This window comes from Sinocyclocheilus grahami, unplaced genomic scaffold (assembly GCF_001515645.1).
Source record: "Sinocyclocheilus grahami isolate Dianchi unplaced genomic scaffold, SAMN03320097.WGS_v1.1 scaffold729.1, whole genome shotgun sequence".
NCBI lineage: Eukaryota > Metazoa > Chordata > Actinopteri > Cypriniformes > Cyprinidae > Sinocyclocheilus > Sinocyclocheilus grahami.
The window spans coordinates 383,021-402,304 of NW_015505908.1; the positions used below are offsets into that span (position 1 = coordinate 383,021).

Sequence of the window (19,284 nt, forward strand, 5' to 3'; positions counted from 1 at the left end):
ATAACAAATGTCCAGATCCATGTAACAGTGTTGTCATTTCCGCTGGTCACCAGGACTGATCCACAGCTTGCAATCCATTCATTTGATTGTGCTTAAAAAGCCTTTGAGGACCAGTTTACACTTTTACCAGCATTAAAGTGGTTATATATATATATATATATACACAATCACTGGAAATTTAAACAAGACATGCTGGGGATTTTTGAATTGATTTTAACTGGTATATGATACCGTTTTTCTACTCAGAGTTTATTTGGTAAAATCTTCTAAAAAAAATGGCTCTGTGCAAAGGTATTTATATTTATATATAGATATATTTATTTATCTTCTTTAAGTACCGGAATCCCATTCGTCTGCTTGGTGCTATATTACAGGACTATGAGCCATTGAATTCTTTAAAAACTGAAACAAAACAAACACCACGTAGTGTTGATGAGTGCTCTGTTGGCAATAAACTCAACACTATATCCATATTCTTAATTTATTTAAATTAAAAATACTTTCTGAAAATATATGCAGTGCAAGTCCAAAATCAGTCTGAAATCTTGTGCTTGGACCCATGCAGTGTGCAAACATGTGCACACTTCTCTAGTACTCAATTCATCTCAGTCTACTTTTGTGCTTTCCATCCGAATCATGGAAATGGCAGTCCATTGCAAAAGAGAGGGATTTCTCAGTCTTTCCCTATGTTTAATGTTAGTTTTTGTACATTTAATAGATGATTGCTTATTTCATTTGCAGACGCTGACCCACTCTGTTATCCTGCACTCCTCGCACACCACGTAACAGCACCAGTGGAACTTGCAATTGCAGCGTTCGCTGCGAGTCTGCTGTAAGATGTTGTGGCCCCGGCCACAGCACAGGCTCTCACAGTTGTCCATTCCCTGGCTGGTCTTGTTACAGATCTGACCCTGCGTCCCGGCAGAGTCCGATCCAAGGTCCCTCTCGCAGAAATCCGGGGACTTCTCAAAGTAGACAAGATCGTTCGCATTGGCTCTCCGTCGGTGTGTCGGGTGGGCGTGCTCCACCTGACCCGTGTTTCTGTTGTGGGCTTTGATTAGCGTGGCGATATTGAAGCGTTCTTTCAGCAGCGAGCCCACCGTTCTGAACTCTGGAGTCACCTGCCAGCAGGTCTTGAGCTGACAGCTCCCTGATGTGCCATGGCATTTGCATTTCCTCCTCATGTGGTCCACCACAACCTGCACACAAGCAAAACAGATGAGGAAGACGTTAATATCTGGAAACCGCAGCATCTAGACCATAGTTGGCAATCTAGACCTTGCAATGCAATAACTAAAGCTGCTGCATTAGCGAAAAATCCTCTTATCTTTTATTATATGAATCACTGATTTGTAATGAATGGAAAATTATACAGATATTAATAGATGAGTCAATGACGTTTAAGGGTGTAAACAGTAAGGACAATTATTTTTAAGGGTTTTAAATGTTTTTATTTTAAATAAAAAATATATTTTTAAAATCTTTATTTTGCTTTTCATAACAGTGAACTGTTGATGGCAACATCTCATATTACATATATTAGATCTATGAGAACCTAATTAATAGGTAAAATTATTAAATATCATGAATAAATTCATAAAGCTTATTTAGTTTTCATGAGGGTCTATATGGGCTCTTTACATATATTAGTTCCTATTTTCTGCATGTTTCTACATGTTGGTCGGACAGCGTGACTATGATTTGGCTGACAACATTTTTTCAAATACTTTTGTTAATATATTTTATATTAGAAAATAATAAATGATTATGCCAAAATATACTTAATGAGGTTTTAAACTTTTTAAATGACTTTTATTTATAAAATCTGGACAGTTGTATCACCCTGACATTTTTTACTTTATTCACACCAAAAACAAATTTTATAAATTCATAAATTAAAAACATGCTCATAATGTATTTTTGAATAACTTAATATATCCATATTAAAAAAAGAGTTATGTTATTGACAGATTTATTCAGTTTAGTATTACTCGTGCGCTTTTTTCTCTGTGGTTGTAAGTTTCACCACATGACATATCAGAGCTGGAGATGAGGATACCTGACTCATAAGTTCAGACCTCCCATTCTCTCAACAATGCACTCATCTGTCATCCCCAGCTATAAACTTTTAGATCCAATTACCAAGAGGAAGAGGGGCCACCCTCACTACTGACAGATGCCCCAGCACCCACCCATATCAACAACACTAGCACAAACATTAAGGTTTAGCAATCCCACATTTCACACTGTCTCGGGCTTCCTAGCGCTCACCATGGGACAAAACACAATTTGAACATCTTTATAGAGATAAGTTGAGTTTTGTCAGTCAAAACTCAACAGATTAGGTTTCACTGTTCAAAATGAAGCTGAGCTGAGCAGGACATATTTTTTTCAATTTTTGAAATAACTCAAAACAACTTTTTTTTATCCTCCAGGGGCGAAGACTACTAAAACCGAATGTTCTGATATTTGGCGGATAATTGTTGTGGTTCACCTCGAGTCGCAGGTCACTTTCAGCAGTTGTCAAAAGCAGACATCTCCCGTCCCTGAAGATTGTGAATACTTCAGGCTATACGGTTTGCATGCTGGTGGTTTCTATTTCAAGCTATTAGCCACCATAGGTACACATGCAAATGGAGCAGGTCTGTTTTATATGAATGGGCTCAAAGAGTAGAGAGACAGATATGAAACAGATATTATTGAAGCCAAAGATAACAACGATCAATCACAACAATACGCCCACAATGGGAAATCAGGTACTACAAGACTATTTTTACAAAACATAGACAAGAATTTCAGGTTGATCGTGCTCCGTCTGAGGTGAACACCCCAGTGGCACTCAAATTAACCCTCAGTGATGCATAAACAAGGATTAATCCTGTGTAGCACCAGCCTTTTCATCGTTTCAAGGTCGTTTCGGGATTGTTTCAAGAGACTGAAGCCGAAGCCAAATCAGTTCCCTGAGGGCTAATGTGATGTGGGTACAGACAAATAAGGATATTCAAATCCTTTTGCTTTGAGTGCCGAAAACCTGACGGGAATTTAAATGTCTCACCTCCAGCAGTTAGGAAGTGGACCTGCCTGCTCTTGCCATGTGCGGCCCATGCTAAGGAAGCTACAGGGATGGGATGGAAGATCTCAAGGTCTGATTGCTCTTCTTCCTCCTCTGCCTGGATTCAGCACCTAAGGGCAGGAGTGGTGTGGGTGCGCGGAAGAGACAGAAAGTGCTCTCTTGGAAGCTGCTGCCCTGCTTAAGTGGCAACAGGATAATCTATCGGGTGTGTGGAGAGGTGGAGCGTCTGACTGAAGCCTGGCAGACCGTCTAGCCTGAGGAGCTACAGATGAAGTGCAGGAAGCGCAGCTCATTGCTGTGTCTGCCATGAACAGATTAACATCCTTAAAGTAAAGCCTGTCAAGTCTCTGCACTGCCCTGCTGGCATAGAATCAAACTTGTGAAACAATAGGCTTTATCGACACATTTGTTTCAACGTATCTTACCGTTTCTATAGGGATACAGTGCTTTATATGCAGAGGAACATACATTTACAGCGCAACCGCATGCAATCACGGGATATTCGGGAAATCTCAAGAGGGTGTCAGCACAGAACAAACCTAAAGTCATATTTCAACCTTACAGAGAGCAAATCTTTTGGTTTGACAATTCTTTGGCAACAGCAGATTCACAGTGGAAGAAGAGTTGCAGTAATTCATCAGCACTTGATGTCTACAGCAACATGTGCTGCTCCAAAAGCTACAGTAACACAGCAGAAGCCACTATAAATGGATCTGCAAGCAAAACATATTAGGGCCTATAAATTTGCACATTTTCTTTTCCGACATGCAGTGGATGTGGATGTTTTGAAGGGTGTGCTGTAATTTCATTGGTGCAGAGCAAATTGAGAGCCACATCTGGGCCACTTTAATTGAAGAAACAGTGAGACAGGCTAGCCCATAAACTGGCACCATACTGAGATCGAGTAAAACACATTGGTAGCACATTTGGGCCACAGGCAGTATACAGCAAAACAATTGCACAGCCCCTCAAGTCAGATGCTTTTTCCTTCACAATACATCAACAATGCAAACACTAACATTTAAGCTAAGCAGCTTTTACAATATTATTCAATTATTTGGGATCTGTCAATCAAGCCATTGATACAACTGAACATTTTCAAGAATACTATTAAACTGAAACAGCATTTGCAATGCATTTAACTTTCTTAATGTGCTGCATTTCTGAGTGGGACTTTATTTTGTTAATCAGGATTTCATTGGGGTGAAAAATATTAAGCTATGATATTGTGGATTAAAATTACGTTTCTCTGTCATGCCACCTTTTAAGAAGTAATTTAACAAGTGGAGAAAGTTATTACATTTTGCTAGAAGAAATATTAATACTTTTTTAAAGAAAAACTTTTTTTTTTGTCTCTTACTAGTTTCCATTACAGAGTTTCCATGTGGCAACATTTCCCCAATAACAAATTAAATTCATGTTCCTTTAATAATTTGAGATATTTATACAGTACATTTCAAACTCCAGTTAAATTAGTGAATCATTGCCATTTATTCCTCTTAAAAACATGCTCAGCACTAGTCAGTTGTGTACTCTTCTTCCTGATCTTTTCTGTAAAAAATAAGTGCACATTTTTCTGAACACATGAAACAAATAATTGAATAATGATTTGTTTCATAAGAACACATTTTATTATTTGTGCATTTAAATAAATACACATCTAAATTAGACATTTAAATAAATAATTGCACTAATATACTTGAAAGAAAAGAAAGTGACATGTGGCCAAGTATGGTGACCCATACTTGGAATTAGTGCTCTGCATTTAACCCATCCAAAGTGCACACACACAGCAGTGAACACTCACACACCCGGAGCAGTGGGCAGACATTTTTTTGCTATAGAAATTCCCAATGAGGAAATACATCACAGCTATTCCAATGTGATACAGAATTGCTATATGGCAGCAAGGCTGTTTTCCTTTCTGATAAAGAGATTCCACATGGCAGTGTTCATATTCCTTCAATTTACTGTAAACCTATTGCAGATAAAGTTGATCTGAGAACAAAAGCATGTATGAAACAGTTGAACAGCTTAAGAAGCACTACAGCGAGCATCCCCTGTACAAGTGACAACAGGTAACACAGGGGGCTTAAAAACTGCATTATTGGTTTCTTTGAAGTCTGTCCTTTAATTCTAACAATCCAATTTCTTGCCATTTTTGTGAAATGTGAGAATGTTGCCATTCAATCTAAAGGTCAATTTTATTTCATGATGTCAGTAACACTACATTACAGCAACATTAATGTCTAAAATCTTTGTATGCCAGTTCAAAAAAGCAGGAACATATTAGTGTCTGTCACCACAAACAGAGACAATCATATGTGGAGCACTTTTGTGTTCAGGGCTTGTAGTCACAGTAAGACACCGTTAGGTAGGCTATAAGTCCACTTAAGATCTAGGACAAAATGATGACAGGGTGCGTTACAACATGATCCTCCATCTAATGGCTCTTGATGAATTGCTGAATCAGTATTGCTTGGTTCCTTTGATGTTTTAGAGGAGGCGTTCCACCAAAACCTCAATGTCCCAACACACGTCTTTATTAATGTCTCGGATAGATGCGCAACCAGACTGTGATGTATTTGGTCAATTAAACATATTTACATTTAAATCATGTGTGGTGTATATAGCAAAGAAATGTAGAGGAAATTTCACTAATACATTTAGGTCAAAACATTGTTCTTATAAACTGTGTTTCTGTAACGTCTCCTGCTCTTTGCTTGCTTTGCTCTAAAAGTAGAAACGCTGCCTGGCTTTCCAACCGAGTGGAAGGAGCTCCAATGAAAACATGCAAAAAATAATTTACAATCCAACTAGACATTGCCATGTAATCGGCAACTACTACAAACATAAAAACATGCCCTGTTGTTTTTGCCCTGCCGGTCCACATGATGTTGCCAGAAGCAGTGAATGGCAACTTCTAAAACAATACAATTAAATCGATCCTCGTCATGAAGTTTCCTTTTTTTCCCCCTCTATGTTGCCCTGGCCAGTGACAGATTATTTAAAGTTGTATTTGGGGAAGGAAGGGCGAATGTCTTTCTACTTCCCGCTGTGTTTGATGTCTAAAATCTTTTGCTGGCTTGAAACATCTGTTTCCAAATAGCCAGCGGCCACTAATTAGAGCTTTTAGCAAGACTGAACGCCGTGAGAACCAGAGGGTGGGCATGAGGCGACATGTACATCCCAGAAAAGTCACTACATTCTTCGACAAGTGACTACCTTTCCTGGGGAGGGAGGTGAAGGAATATTGGGTCACAAACCTTGCAAATAAAAAAAGCTCTGTGATACAGAGCGTGTCCCCTTCAACCCGGCCTGGGACTCCTATGTCACATCACTCATCTGCCAAAATCATGGGACCCAATTGCCAAAGACAATGGGCTAAAAAGAGAAAAACATAAATATATCATGAATTTTGAGAAAATGGGCCTCATTTACGAAACGAACGTACGACAGAAAATTGGGCGTACGGTCATTTCAACGCAAAACGTGGAATTTATCAATATGGACGTGAGCAGTGGCTACGATCAAATCTCACGTCTGGTCTCAGCTCGTGTACGCAAGTTCTTGAGTTACCTGAACTTGCGCAGAGCACAGTAAATGACAGCATTTTGTTCATTTTTATATTCCTAACCATCAAACGAAGCTCATTAGTCGATCATTAACCAGTAAGATTAGAATGTCTTTTATATAGCCTAATTTGTTTTATTTTACAGTTTAAAATATAATTTATAACTACTTATTTTTCATTCTTGTTCTGTTCTGAATACCGTTAAATTTAAAATATTTGTTGTAGAGTGAGGGGAACTAAATAGGCTGTTTATATTTACCAGTATTTTAATATACATATAAATTACATTAATGTAACAAGGTTAATGGGTGTTTTTGGAGTAAGATCAATTTCTCTTTAACGAGATTACTTCCTCTTTTTGGCCGGGTTTCGTTTCTGCGTGTCGTAAACTCTTGGGGCGAGGCTTCTAAACCAGGGTGTTTTTAGGAGCGTGATATTCAAATGACGATTGTTTTCTGCTGCCACATTTATCAACATACGATCATTCGTACGATGAGATTGGCGGCATACGAATGTTTCATAAATCACACGTGAACTCTGTCGTAAGTTGATTTGTGCACACAGATCTGCGCTAGTTTCTACGTTAGATTGATAAATGAGGCCCAATGAGTTTAATTAAAGATGGAAGATGAAGGATTTTGGCATTTTTCTTTCTCATCTCGATGACACTGACTCAAGAAAACCTGCCAACAGTAACATATTTCGGTAGCAGTAAAGTTTCTTTCTGACAATCAGGTTTGGATGCCAAATAGGCTTACTGGCAGGAGCAGAAGAAATATTCCTGAAAAATTGCGTCTCTCTGTACATCACACCCTCGCTGGCAGCTTGATCAAACGCCACACCTCCTAATTGAGCTTCTCGGACAGAAATCCTGAACTTCCAGCATCCTTTATAGATCAGCCAATATAAATAACAATTAATCAGTTTAGAAACTGATAACAATAAAGATCCTTTGAAGTGTCATCTCTGAGTCTAAGAATGGGTGACTTTTGCCAAAAAAAACTACAATGATCATGGTAATTATCATAATTATTAATCACGAAACTGTGACATAATTCATCAGTAACAAAGATTCTAGAATTATACCAAATGTACAGTCTCTAGAACAATGTGCCTAAGCTTATAGAGCGAGACCGAATTGGGCATGAGAATTAGTAGAAGTACTTTAGATGGCAAACACTTCTGTTAATTTATTTGGGACTGACCGAGTATGTTTTGTCTGCATAATCAAGGGAACCAGAAAACTGATGGAACGATACAGAGACAAATTATAGAAGAGGAAGCAGCAAACAATGAACAGTCTGCAACTCTGTCTATGTGAACCTGCCAGTGAAGCCCATCTGAGCTTATCATCGTCATTTACACTTCAGCTCTGTACCGTCCTGATAAAGAGTGACAACAGATTAATTCATGATGATATCTTACCTCCCACGTCTAAAATGCACAGCTGATGAGCTGTCATTGAGTGAGGAGCAGCCACACCAAACGCAGTTTAAATGGCTAATTTTGAAGTTACAAGCAATAGTCAAACTCTTAAAATAGTGCTCAATCAGTAGCAGTAGGAGTGCCAAGGTCATGACTTTGATTCCCAAGGAATGCATGAACTGGTAAAAATGTATCTCTTGAATGCAATGGAAGTTTCTATGGATAAAAGTGCCTGCCAAATTTAAAATGTTACCTCAGGATTACAAGAAGAGAAACAGTACAAACACTTCTAATCCAACAACAGTAACTCAGAGCTTTATCTAATGAAGTTGAAAATAAGTTTCAGCAAATACTGTCTAATTCCTAAAGTAAGTACTGACTGAAATGACATTTAAGTGTTGTGAAGTAATGCCAACAGCAATGTCAAACCAAAATGACTGCCCTCAACCACTGAATTAGCCAATAGTGGGCCTGCAAGAGTAATATGACACGAATGGCATTACGCTATTCATGCAAGGTTTATTTCAACAAATTGTATTCACTTAACTTTCATGATCTTATGGACTTAATGGATATAAACTTATCTTCAAAATAAAAAGTCCAAAACTTTGTTTCACTATACATAGTTGACGAACATGCACAGTCTAATATTTGTAGTTTAACTATAACTTGGGCTGCTGTTAGACTGTGCTATTTTGCAAAATGCAGTAACTAATATGATTTGAATTTATAATATTTATATATTTTCAAAAGAATATATCAGTAAAATGTAAGTTATGCATAAAGGGATGTTCAGGGGATAAACATTTACAGTAAAATAACAATAAACAGCACAAGCAAACTGTCTTGCCACATGAGATTCTTTGAGAAAGTTTATATCAGAGCAACAATGAAATAACTAACAGAGGCAGTGGAAAAATGGCAAAACCCAAGATGTCCACATGTACTTTTTCACCACCTCTGTTAGTTGTTGCACTGTTGTAGTGATAGCCCTCTGAAAACATTTTATTTTTATTTTTCTTTCAAAAGCTTAGTTGCTCTCACTCTGGAATAATTAATTATACATAATAAATTAAAAAAGGCAAATTCCAACTTATTTATTGCATGGTTTCTGCCTTTGTCTCCATAATGCAGTCATCTTGCAACTCCTAACCAGGTTAGCATACTCTTTCCAGTTCTCTTACATAATTTAAGAAGATAATTTAAGAAGTCTAACATTTATGAACACTTGTGTAACAACTGCTTGAGTAATCATAAACAAGAATGTACATAAAGAACCAGTGAAAAGTTTGGACAGGTTTCTCATGATCTTAATACAACTGTGATCAATAAGCTTATGTTTGGAACTAGTTCTGTAAAAAAAAAAAAGTTTTTTTTACAGAAGTAAACGTGTTTTTAGGATGGGTAACTTAAACTACAGAGTGATGGAAAAGCAACCAACAAGTGGCCAGATAGCTTAAAATGCTCTTAATGCTCCTCATGAAGTTGGGAAAATATCCAGAGCGTGTAAAGATGTTATCAAAGCAGAGTAAAGGATCTTAAATATAAGACAGTTTTGATTTGATGAAACACAAGTAACAAACAATGATTCAGAAAGGCCATTAGGATCCATCAGTTCTTTACCTTATCCACGTCCTGTTATTCCTCTCAGTGCATTTAACTTAACTGCTCTACAGTGCCACTAATCTGCCTCTTATTATCTAATTAGTACAACACAGGCAAAGAGACAACACCTCGATCCCTTACATCACACATTGCCACCAGGAAGGGCTCACTGATCAAAGGCAACACCAGGGAAGGCATATTTTGATAAAAAGCTTAAATGCCTTTTAAACATTCCCAAATCCAAAGATAACACGTTTCAGAGAAGCACATGTTTGCTTTTGCTCGAGTGGAGTTATTGCTCATTTAAGTGTTTTGCTGTTGGTAGGTGGTTGCGTGGGTGCGTGGAGATCAGAAAAGATTAATGAGAGCACCTAATTGAGCATAGACGGGGCACCAGCTTGTACGTTTAGACGCAGGCAGGAGCCCAGGCAAAAAGTTCAACAAACCACTCGCAATGCCAGGGCCTCGCATTAGAAAAACCAACGATCACACGACTCAGGGAAGGCACAAACAAAAATGTTACACTTGGCAAAACGGACAGGGATGAGGCTTTCAAGAGCACAGCTGCAACATGAGAGTCCCTTCATGTTTAACCGCCGCTCGGAGGAAATCTGTAGCTTCTAGGTACATCAAAAGGAGGAACTTAACCGCTATTGTCTCCTATAGTACATGGGACACGGTTATAGTATCTCAGTAGAAAAGAAGCGCTCATCTTTGAACACCGCGTTTTAATGCACCTTGAAAGGGAGTGTAAGTTGATCCCTTTGCACTCTTTGGAAATGCAATCCAACACTGCTGATTCATTCAGGCTTAGTGTCACACATCACACACACAGCCAGCGTAACGCCGTCTCTCACCTGCCTGCCAACTCTGTTGTTATGAAGTCTCATCCTGGAGTGAATGTCTCTGTATGTCTCACGGGAGTCCAGGAATTCCTTGGAGAAGCGTTCCCCAAACTCCACGTTGGGACTGCAGCCACCCCATTCCCAGGAGTCCTGGGGGCCGAGAGTGTCGGCGGGAAAGTGTTCCATCACGCCGTGCACCATGCCTTTACCCCGGTTGATGGCCTCCAGCTGGAGACGGTTGAGTTTGATCCTGAACGCCTCCTCGTCCCCTCTGCGTTTCTCGTCGCAGCCGCAGGCCTTCAGCTTGCCCATGGCGCAAGCGTTGGACACGGCGTGCACCACACCGGCCGCTGCGATGGCATATGCAAACGCGCTTTCTCTGAAACCTGCCAAAGAGACAATACAAGAGATTATTCAGGCAAGTCTTGCTCAAACGTTGTTTATCCACTGCCCACTTTGCCCCTGGAATTGCTCTCTCTGTGCTTTGTGGAGAAGAATGCTGTCGTATTTGAGGAGAAACCGCATGAGCCCTGATGTTTCACAGCAGTACCAGTATATTCCTTCAAACAACAAGCGTCAGAAAGAACTCACAGGACAAAGCTAGTGAATGCTGCGCTGCTTTTAAGCATCCAAAGCATGCACAATCTGGAACAATGGAGAAGGTGTGGAGGGCTCTGGCTAGCGTGGCTAAGCACAGACATGCACATCTGTGCACAGGCTCTACGCTGAGCTCAAAAACGTGGCTGCAATTAACCTGGCTACCGTTAGCGGCCGTCTGCACTAATCACATGCCGCTCATCTGGATTTCAGCTCTCATCCGTTGCGCTCTGTATTGGACCTGAAGTGCGGCAGACTTTAAGGCTTTCCGACAAGATTTAAGAAATTCCTCAGCAAATACGTTTGAACACATGAGAGCCACATGTAGCAGTAGCAAGTTATGTTGTTGTTCTCATATAAGAATATTTAATTACAGTGTTTTTTTCTCTCCAGGGTTTCCACATTGAAGAAGGTGCCTGCATGTGCTATAGGCTTGTTGAAAACTAATGGTCTCAAACAATAATAAATGGAGGTCTCATAAAAGCAGACTCTCCTGAATCACTTTCGGGGCAGATGGGGAATTAAAGAAGGCCATGCTCAGGAACATGAAAGAGCCCATAAAGGCTAAATAGTTTATAGTTCCTTCTACTTGCTAAAATCAAAGGGCAGTTCTTCAGCATAAAAATACACTCTTAAGTACACATATAAAATTCCTGTTTTTGCCGTTAAATCATGAAAAAACAACATTATAAAAAAAGGATAAAAAATGAAAGCCTATGAAATTACTATCTTGCCATTTAAATAATCAAAAATCTGAAAGCATATGAATCTCTCTCTATAGATAGATAGATGATAGATAGATAGATTCCTAATTCATCATTTAATTTATCAAAAAAGGAAAAAAGGTTAATGTCAAATATCCATACAATTTATTTACATAATATGTATGTACACACATAATGAAAGTCTATTAATTTTGCGTCTTTCGTATAACATTTCTGATGTTTAAATCATCAAAAGAAAAAAGAATGGTTTGGTTAATGTCAAAGACCTGAAAGAAACTCTATAAAAATATGAAAGCTTATGACTTCTGCATCATTGACTGTCTACATTCATATGAATTTGTGTGACCACTAATGTTGGTTTATTGTAAATGATCATTGAAGAGAAACAGAAAAACAGAAGTTTTAAACTGTCCATGACCCCATGTCTACAGCTTAAAAAGCATGTTTAATGCTTGTCTTATTAGGCCTGTGAATGCAGCCTCGCCTCACCTCTGTGTCCTGTTTTGTCCATCTCTGGCGATTACAAATGACTAATGAGCCTTTAAGACTTAAATCAGGTGTGAAGCAGTCAGTGTCTGGAATTCACTGTGTTTTACAAAAAAATGCTTGCTGATGGCAGAGCTGCCCTTGGGGCTCGGATCAAAGATCTGAGATAGCTGAATGATGTTCAATTGATCATTTCAAAACACACAGAAACTCACACCTATTAACTCACCCACCCACAGTGACATATACACTCACGCAGAGGAACCCTGCATGCTGAAATACACACACGCGCACAAACACGACACCAGCCGATGCTGCTTTATTTCCGTGCAATCCTCTCATGATTCTATGGGGGGCAAACGGCACTTAGGCGCAGCCAGAAGACATAGACATGGAAATGCTGTTTTAGATTTCCTTCCAAGCCAATGAAAGACCTGGAACAAATCAATCTAACAAATAATTTAAAGTGAGAGGCACGCCCGGCTGCGCTGATGGTGGAGGAAGTGGGAAAATTAATTAAAGATTGAAGGAAACTGTCACTTTGGGTTACGGAAACTAACTAAACAGGTTTATGCTTTTGCCACTGAGGGTTGGGAAAATGCTGAAAGCAAATTCACAGCACTTGCACTGGCACAGAGTAAAATGCATTAGCCGGCCAGGGAAGCCCTCTTGCAGGATATTTACATCCACTCTTTAAGTGATATATGCCTATGGCTGATAAAGCTTTCCTACTATCAAACATTTATGTGTGTCTGCAATATACACACTTCAAGGATTTATTCACCAATATGGATCAATTTCCAGCTAACCAAACCAATTTACATGTAGCCTAGTTTGTTACTAGGCTAGGTATGTTGTACATATACCAACTTTAATTTAAAATTCAGTTTTTGTACTTCTTCACACCAGCCCCAAGATAAGCACAGACCAAACCAGATTTTCCCAAAATGTTCACAAACTAAAAAAGTCACTATTTCGACATGGGTTCATTAGGTTAATTTTGTTTCTTACCCCTGCTGAAGACAACACTCTCATAGGGGATCTTGTTCCTGGTTTCCAGACTTGAGCAGTTCCAGCGGTGTCCTCTGAACTGATGTTGGCACTCATGGATGGCAATCTGGATGCCCTGTATGGCTGAGGCTGTCACATCTGGATGCCTCATACATACATCCAGCTGTTTCTTTGTCAGGCCGGGCAGGGTCAAACACACCGTGTTGGCATTGAGAATGGGGTCAAAGGGGATCTTTAGTCCCAGGATCTCGTTTGAGTCTGCCCTAGAAGAGAAAATTAAACCTTATCAAGTATCCAAATACATCTGCACGAAAAAAGGTAATAAATAAAGAGGTAATAAATAATAAATACCCTGTGTTCTTTTGCATTGTGTAAGTGTTTACAATATACACACTTCAAGGATTTATTCACCAATATGGATCAATTTCCAGCTAACCAAACCAATTTACATGTAGCCTAGTTTGTTACTAGGCTAGGTATGTTGTACATATACCAACTTTAATTTAAAATTCAGTTTTTGTACTTCTTCACACCAGCCCCAAACTAAAAAAGTCACTATTTCGACATGGGTTCATTAGGTTAATTTTGTTTCTTACCCCTGCTGAAGACAACACTCTCATAGGGGATCTTGTTCCTGGTTTCCAGACTTGAGCAGTTCCAGCGGTGTCCTCTGAACTGATGTTGGCACTCATGGATGGCAATCTGGATGCCCTGTATGGCTGAGGCTGTCACATCTGGATGCCTCATACATACATCCAGCTGTTTCTTTGTCAGGCCGGGCAGGGTCAAACACACCGTGTTGGCATTGAGAATGGGGTCAAAGGGGATCTTTAGTCCCAGGATCTCGTTTGAGTCTGCCCTAGAAGAGAAAATTAAACCTTATCAAGTATCCAAATACATCTGCACGAAAAAAGGTAATAAATAAAGAGGTAATAAATAATAAATACCCTGTGTTCTTTTGCATTGTGTAAGTGTTTATAATATACAAAGGATCCTTTATTACTAGGTCATACAAAACTGCTGTTGCCAAAAGTGCCAAAAGTACCATTGAGGAGCTTAATGCTCATGACTATTACAAAATACACCATGCGCTGGTAATAGATACCATAAACGTGCAGAAAATATGGCATCAAAAAGGGTTGATTTGAGACTATTACAAATGAGTTTACTTGACAAATAGCAGATGCAAAGCTCCTTCCATAACAGCACATATAAGAAAAGTTATGTGAAACTATATAAGAGCAACTACAAACTTACCTTGGTGTATAAACTACTGAATTGCAAACTAAAAAAACATAAGTAATAAACTGCAAACAAACTATAAGTGGATTCACTGATATTAAATGAAACTCTTAGCACTTTATGACACTTATAATACAATACTTTAGTTACATTACAAAAGAGTGAAAACTTCTAAAGATGTAAATCCAAAAACGGATGTACAAACCTTTAAAAACATATTTTGTTGTTTTTGAAAGTTTTATGATGCACCTAAGCTAAGTATAGTATATCATGGCAGTTCATTCAGTGAACGTTTGTGAGCAAATGTGTGCAGTAAATATTCACGTGCAGAAACGAATGCAATCGTTTAAATGTGAGACGAAACAAACGAGCAAGTTCTTACCTTTGAACTAGAAGCGACGCCAAAGCCAAAGAACAGAAGAGTCGAAATAAAAAGTAATCCATGCTGCTGCTGCTGCTGGAGCTCTTCTGCAAAACTCTTTCACAACTCTTCTGCTCGAGGAGAAGATCCGTCCAATACGTGCTCAGCTTTCCAGCGATCAGCTTCAGATCTGCCAAATCTGACGAAAAATAAAATGATGCTGGAGAGTGCCAAGCGATGTCGTGATACTTCATTCATGAAATCACTTGACAACTTTTCTGCTGAAGCTATCAGTTTGAGCTTTCCGAATGAATGAAAATGTGAGCCGACGCTGAGGATCCGCTGAGATATCATCTGACACAAGACACTCATGTACACATCAGTACTCAGACTGAGCTATCTACTGTTTTCAGGACTTCTGATGTTTGCCTTATCTTGATGGCACTCAGACTACACTTAACTCTCTGCCAGCCCACCTCTACGTCAGCGCACACACTCACACACACAGCAGACTGCCGTACAGGACAAGTGCCTCATTACACAAACCGTCAAATCATTGAACCGATAAACAGGGAAGTTACGACTCATTGGGATGTGAGGGATTGTTCGAGGACAGAATGATATAATCTAATGAGGTACTTTCATGCTATGAAAATGGATAAAAATGAATGTTGAAGAATTTAATTGAGATACACGACAAGAGAGAGGCAGTGATAAACATATCAGATAAGCATATATCTATAATTCAGTTCTTAAATGATCTCGAGTCAAAAAATACATTTTCATAAATCTTTTTCTTTAGCAGTGGTTTTTTATGTTTTGGTAAAAAAAAAAAAAAAAAAAACCTTTGAACCCCACCTATGTTAAAAATAAATAAATAAATAAATAAGTAAATTTTAATGTAAAAAAAAAAAAAAATCTGATTTCTGTCCTCCAAAATAAAATGTAATAATCACATTTCTTTTTCTTTCTACAATTGTAAGTGAAAACAATAACTGGCTAAATACGGGTATTTTTCATAAATATCAAATTGGTGCAAGTTGTCACAAGTGTTTTAAATGTTATACATTTATAAGTATTCATTACAATATTCGCTTTACATTTTTGTATACCTTTTAATTTTATTGTGCCCTTTTATGAATGGTTTTGTGTTCCATAACTGTTTACATTTTTTGAAATTGTGCCATATATGGTACTATTGGGGGATGTTGTCACAAAAGGTCAATGTGTTTAGTGAACTATATCTTTTATTCTTTTCTATTACATAATGAAAAATTCTTAAAATTTTTCCAAATATGTATTGTCCTAGAGTAATTTCACAGAGAATAGTGTCTTAATAATTGAAAATACAATGTTTGTCTCATTTCATTAAACTTGCTGTCTATTTTGCTGTCTGGTCTTTATGTTACCTGGAAATGCAATTATGGACACTGAATTTATAGTAAACCCATGACAAATGCAAAATACAACCACATCTTACATGCTGAGAAAGGAGCCAAAAGCCCATTAAAGCTGAAACCTTCCCGCAGCTTTTGTAATGTTTAAATTCCATATGCTCTTTTGTAATTCTTCATTTCAAGACTTAAATGAAGAGTGTGTGCATAGTGGTATCAATAAAGCGAACCACAAAAAGTTACTTCAATGTGGCAGGGAGGTTTTAGTCACAGTGAAGTCACAAGGAGGGAGTCGGTACGGTTTAAAACTTCAGTTTTGAATGAGGGTGAATGGCCCCCGCTGACTTCGAATTAATTGATAATGATCTCTGTCTTCAATTACGCACCATCACAGCTTCGTTTTTTATTGCTAGTTCATGACAAGTTAAAAACATTACAACGGACACATTCCCACTTGAATGGTTACCAGTAAGATGTCGCAACGTCCAGCAAAACGAAATCCTGCTTCCATCTGGTGTGGATCCTTGCCAAGAGATCTGCGGTCAAGAATTTAACACATGCTGATTTTGATTGTGTCCTAGTGTCAACTGGGGAACCTCTTTCTCTATGATCTATTTAATTGTAAACCATTAAGATAATTTAGTAATGACATTTATCCATGGCTGAACAACACATCTTCTGATCATGAGTTAAATGGCTGAGAAAGACATCATTTAGTAAAAGGCAAAATCATTACAGCAATTTTACATTGATTAATCACATAATGATTTCTGTCTTGTGATGTAATGACTCATATGAGCAAAAAACTGTTTTGTTCATTGATTGTAGTGATTACCAGAAGAGCCCCAAGGCAAAAGATAATGCTGAATTGGAATTTCCCACGATAAAGAGGTGTGCTGCGAGTAGCGTGCACTTTTCCTTGCTGAAATGGCATTGTAGATGGTAATAGCTCTTGTCCTTGTCCAAATGGTCCCACCAGGGACATCTGAATTATTCACAGTCTGTTAGGTTTCAGAAGTTCTCCAAGAAAGTCTTCACGAACACAGAGACAGAGAGAGAAAATGCCACGAAAATGAAGGAAGAAACAATTTTTTTTTTTAAATCTTAGATATGGAACTTATTTTTGATTGTCAGATGTGACGCTAACAGAAAAACAGAACAGAGGGTAAACAGATCAACACTGCAATTACTGGAGCTCCTGCAGTACGTCTCACTAAGAAGGTTATTAAAATAATTAGAAAGTTCAACCCCCTGCTGTGGAGCAATGACACATCTGCGGAGAAATGAGTTCTTGCAGGGAAACCTTTCCTTTTTTTCAGAGGAGAATAAAGATGAGTACTAAGCTTTTGTTTTTCTAAATCTTAGATATGGAACTTATTTTTGATTGTCAGATGTGACGCTAACAGAAAAACAGAACAGAGGGTAAACAGATCAACACTGCAATTACTGGAGCTCCTGCAGTACGTCTCACTAAGAAGGTTATTAAAATAATTAGAAAGTTCAACCCCCTGCTGTGGAGCAAGGACACATCTGCGGAGAAATGAGTTCTTGCAGGGAAACCTTTCCTTTTTTTCAGAGGAGAATAAAGATGAGTACTAAGCTTTTGTTTTTCCCACAGGAATATTTGTCTCTTTTTTGTTGTTAAAGCCATTAGAGCATGATGGGAAAAGGACTTTTTGATTGGCCTAATGGTGTAGGTATTGGCTCCTAAGACACAGAAATTGAGGACACTCAAAGAATAGAGGAAAATAAGCACTGTGCGGTACAGCGCAGCATGCACAGCTCCCAAGAACCATTGCCCTCTGATCTGCTTGTTGATATGTGGAGATGGGGATGGTTGTAATCAATTAAATGTTCATTGCGTTGGAGCAAAACATTTGGGGGATTAGAGAAGTTTTGTTATTGACTGTCTTAGCAACCCAAACAAAGAGTGTCTTGTGCTGTTTAAGAGATGTCTTAAATTGGCCGCAAAAGATCTTTATAGGCCATGGAATGATGCGGTCTGTTTTGATCATAGTCACATCGTTTGTAAAATTGTTCACTGCAGTGTGGTATTAGCGGTTTTTTATAACATCTACAAGTTGTTGGACTTAATAACATGCAAACTCACTTTGAAAACAGCACAACAGAAAATGTTCTCTTTGATGGAGACCTGCAGTTAATTTAGACACTGACATATTCTTTTCAACAGCGGAACATAATTCCTTAAAAAAATTAAAATTTCTATCAACAACTGCAGATGTTGTGTCGATAAATATGTAGATACAATTTTATTGTTGTTGATGGATAAAATATTTATTTTAATGGATAAATAAATTTTTGAACATTTGGTGTTCTGTATTTAATCACAATGAACTACGCCACAATGTACGACTGCACTAGTCGTGCATTAGTTAGGACATGGTATCTGAAGCTCCCCCTACTGGCCCTACTTCTCCTATTGAATTAAAGGAGATGTTCGGTTTGTGCAGCCTATCACAAAAATCTTCCACTGGTGAGATTCCTGCCGTCAGGTACATGGCCAGCTGCTGAGTTGGCTAAGCCATTGTTATTGAAAAACAGCAGAGCGTTGCTTGTTTTCTTTACCGCTTGGGTTACTGCTCAAATCTCTAATTGAGCAGAATTACACCCGCTTGCTTGCTTTTCTTGGTTTCTCCTATTGAATTAAAGGAGATGTTCGGTTTGTGCAGCCTATCACAAAAATCTTCCACTGGTGAGATTCCTGCCGTCAGGTACATGGCCAGCTGCTGAGTTGGCTAAGCCATTGTTATTGAAAAACAGCAGAGCGTTGCTTGTTTTCTTTACCGCTTGGGTTACTGCTCAAATCTCTAATTGAGCAGAATTACACCCGCTTGCTTGCTTTTCTTGGTACTGTGAAAATGTTTGGGTTACTGCAGCAGATGATATGACTATAAAGGTGTATGTGAAGCAGGAGAAGGTATTAGA

General features: G+C 38.5%; 1 protein-coding gene across 1 annotated transcript; it reads right to left on the reverse strand.

The window, feature by feature from the left end:
• Window positions 1-689: 689 nt before the first annotated feature.
• On the reverse strand, window positions 690-15,427 carry LOC107560469 (protein Wnt-10a). The gene is made up of 4 exons (XM_016244652.1): window positions 14,966-15,427; window positions 13,938-14,200; window positions 10,535-10,908; window positions 690-1,199 (listed from the first exon to the last, which is right to left on the reverse strand). Exons 1-4 carry the CDS (start codon window positions 15,196-15,198, stop codon window positions 732-734), a joined length of 1,338 nt encoding a protein of 445 aa, XP_016100138.1. The 5' UTR covers window positions 15,199-15,427; the 3' UTR covers window positions 690-731.
• Between the last annotated feature and the right edge of the window lie 3,857 nt (window positions 15,428-19,284).

Excerpts from the sequence above, each read along its gene's own strand:
- LOC107560469 (XM_016244652.1), bottom strand. The coding sequence starts at position 15,198 with ATGAAGTATCACGACATCGCTTGGCACTCTCCAGCATCATTTTATTTT. Across the intron at positions 14,201-14,965 it reads GCGTCGCTTCTAGTTCAAAG|GGCAGACTCAAACGAGATCC; the intron begins GTAAGAACTTGC and ends TTTCTCTTCTAG. Across the intron at positions 1,200-10,534 it reads ACAACAGAGTTGGCAGGCAG|GTTGTGGTGGACCACATGAG; the intron begins GTGAGAGACGGC and ends GCTTGTGTGCAG.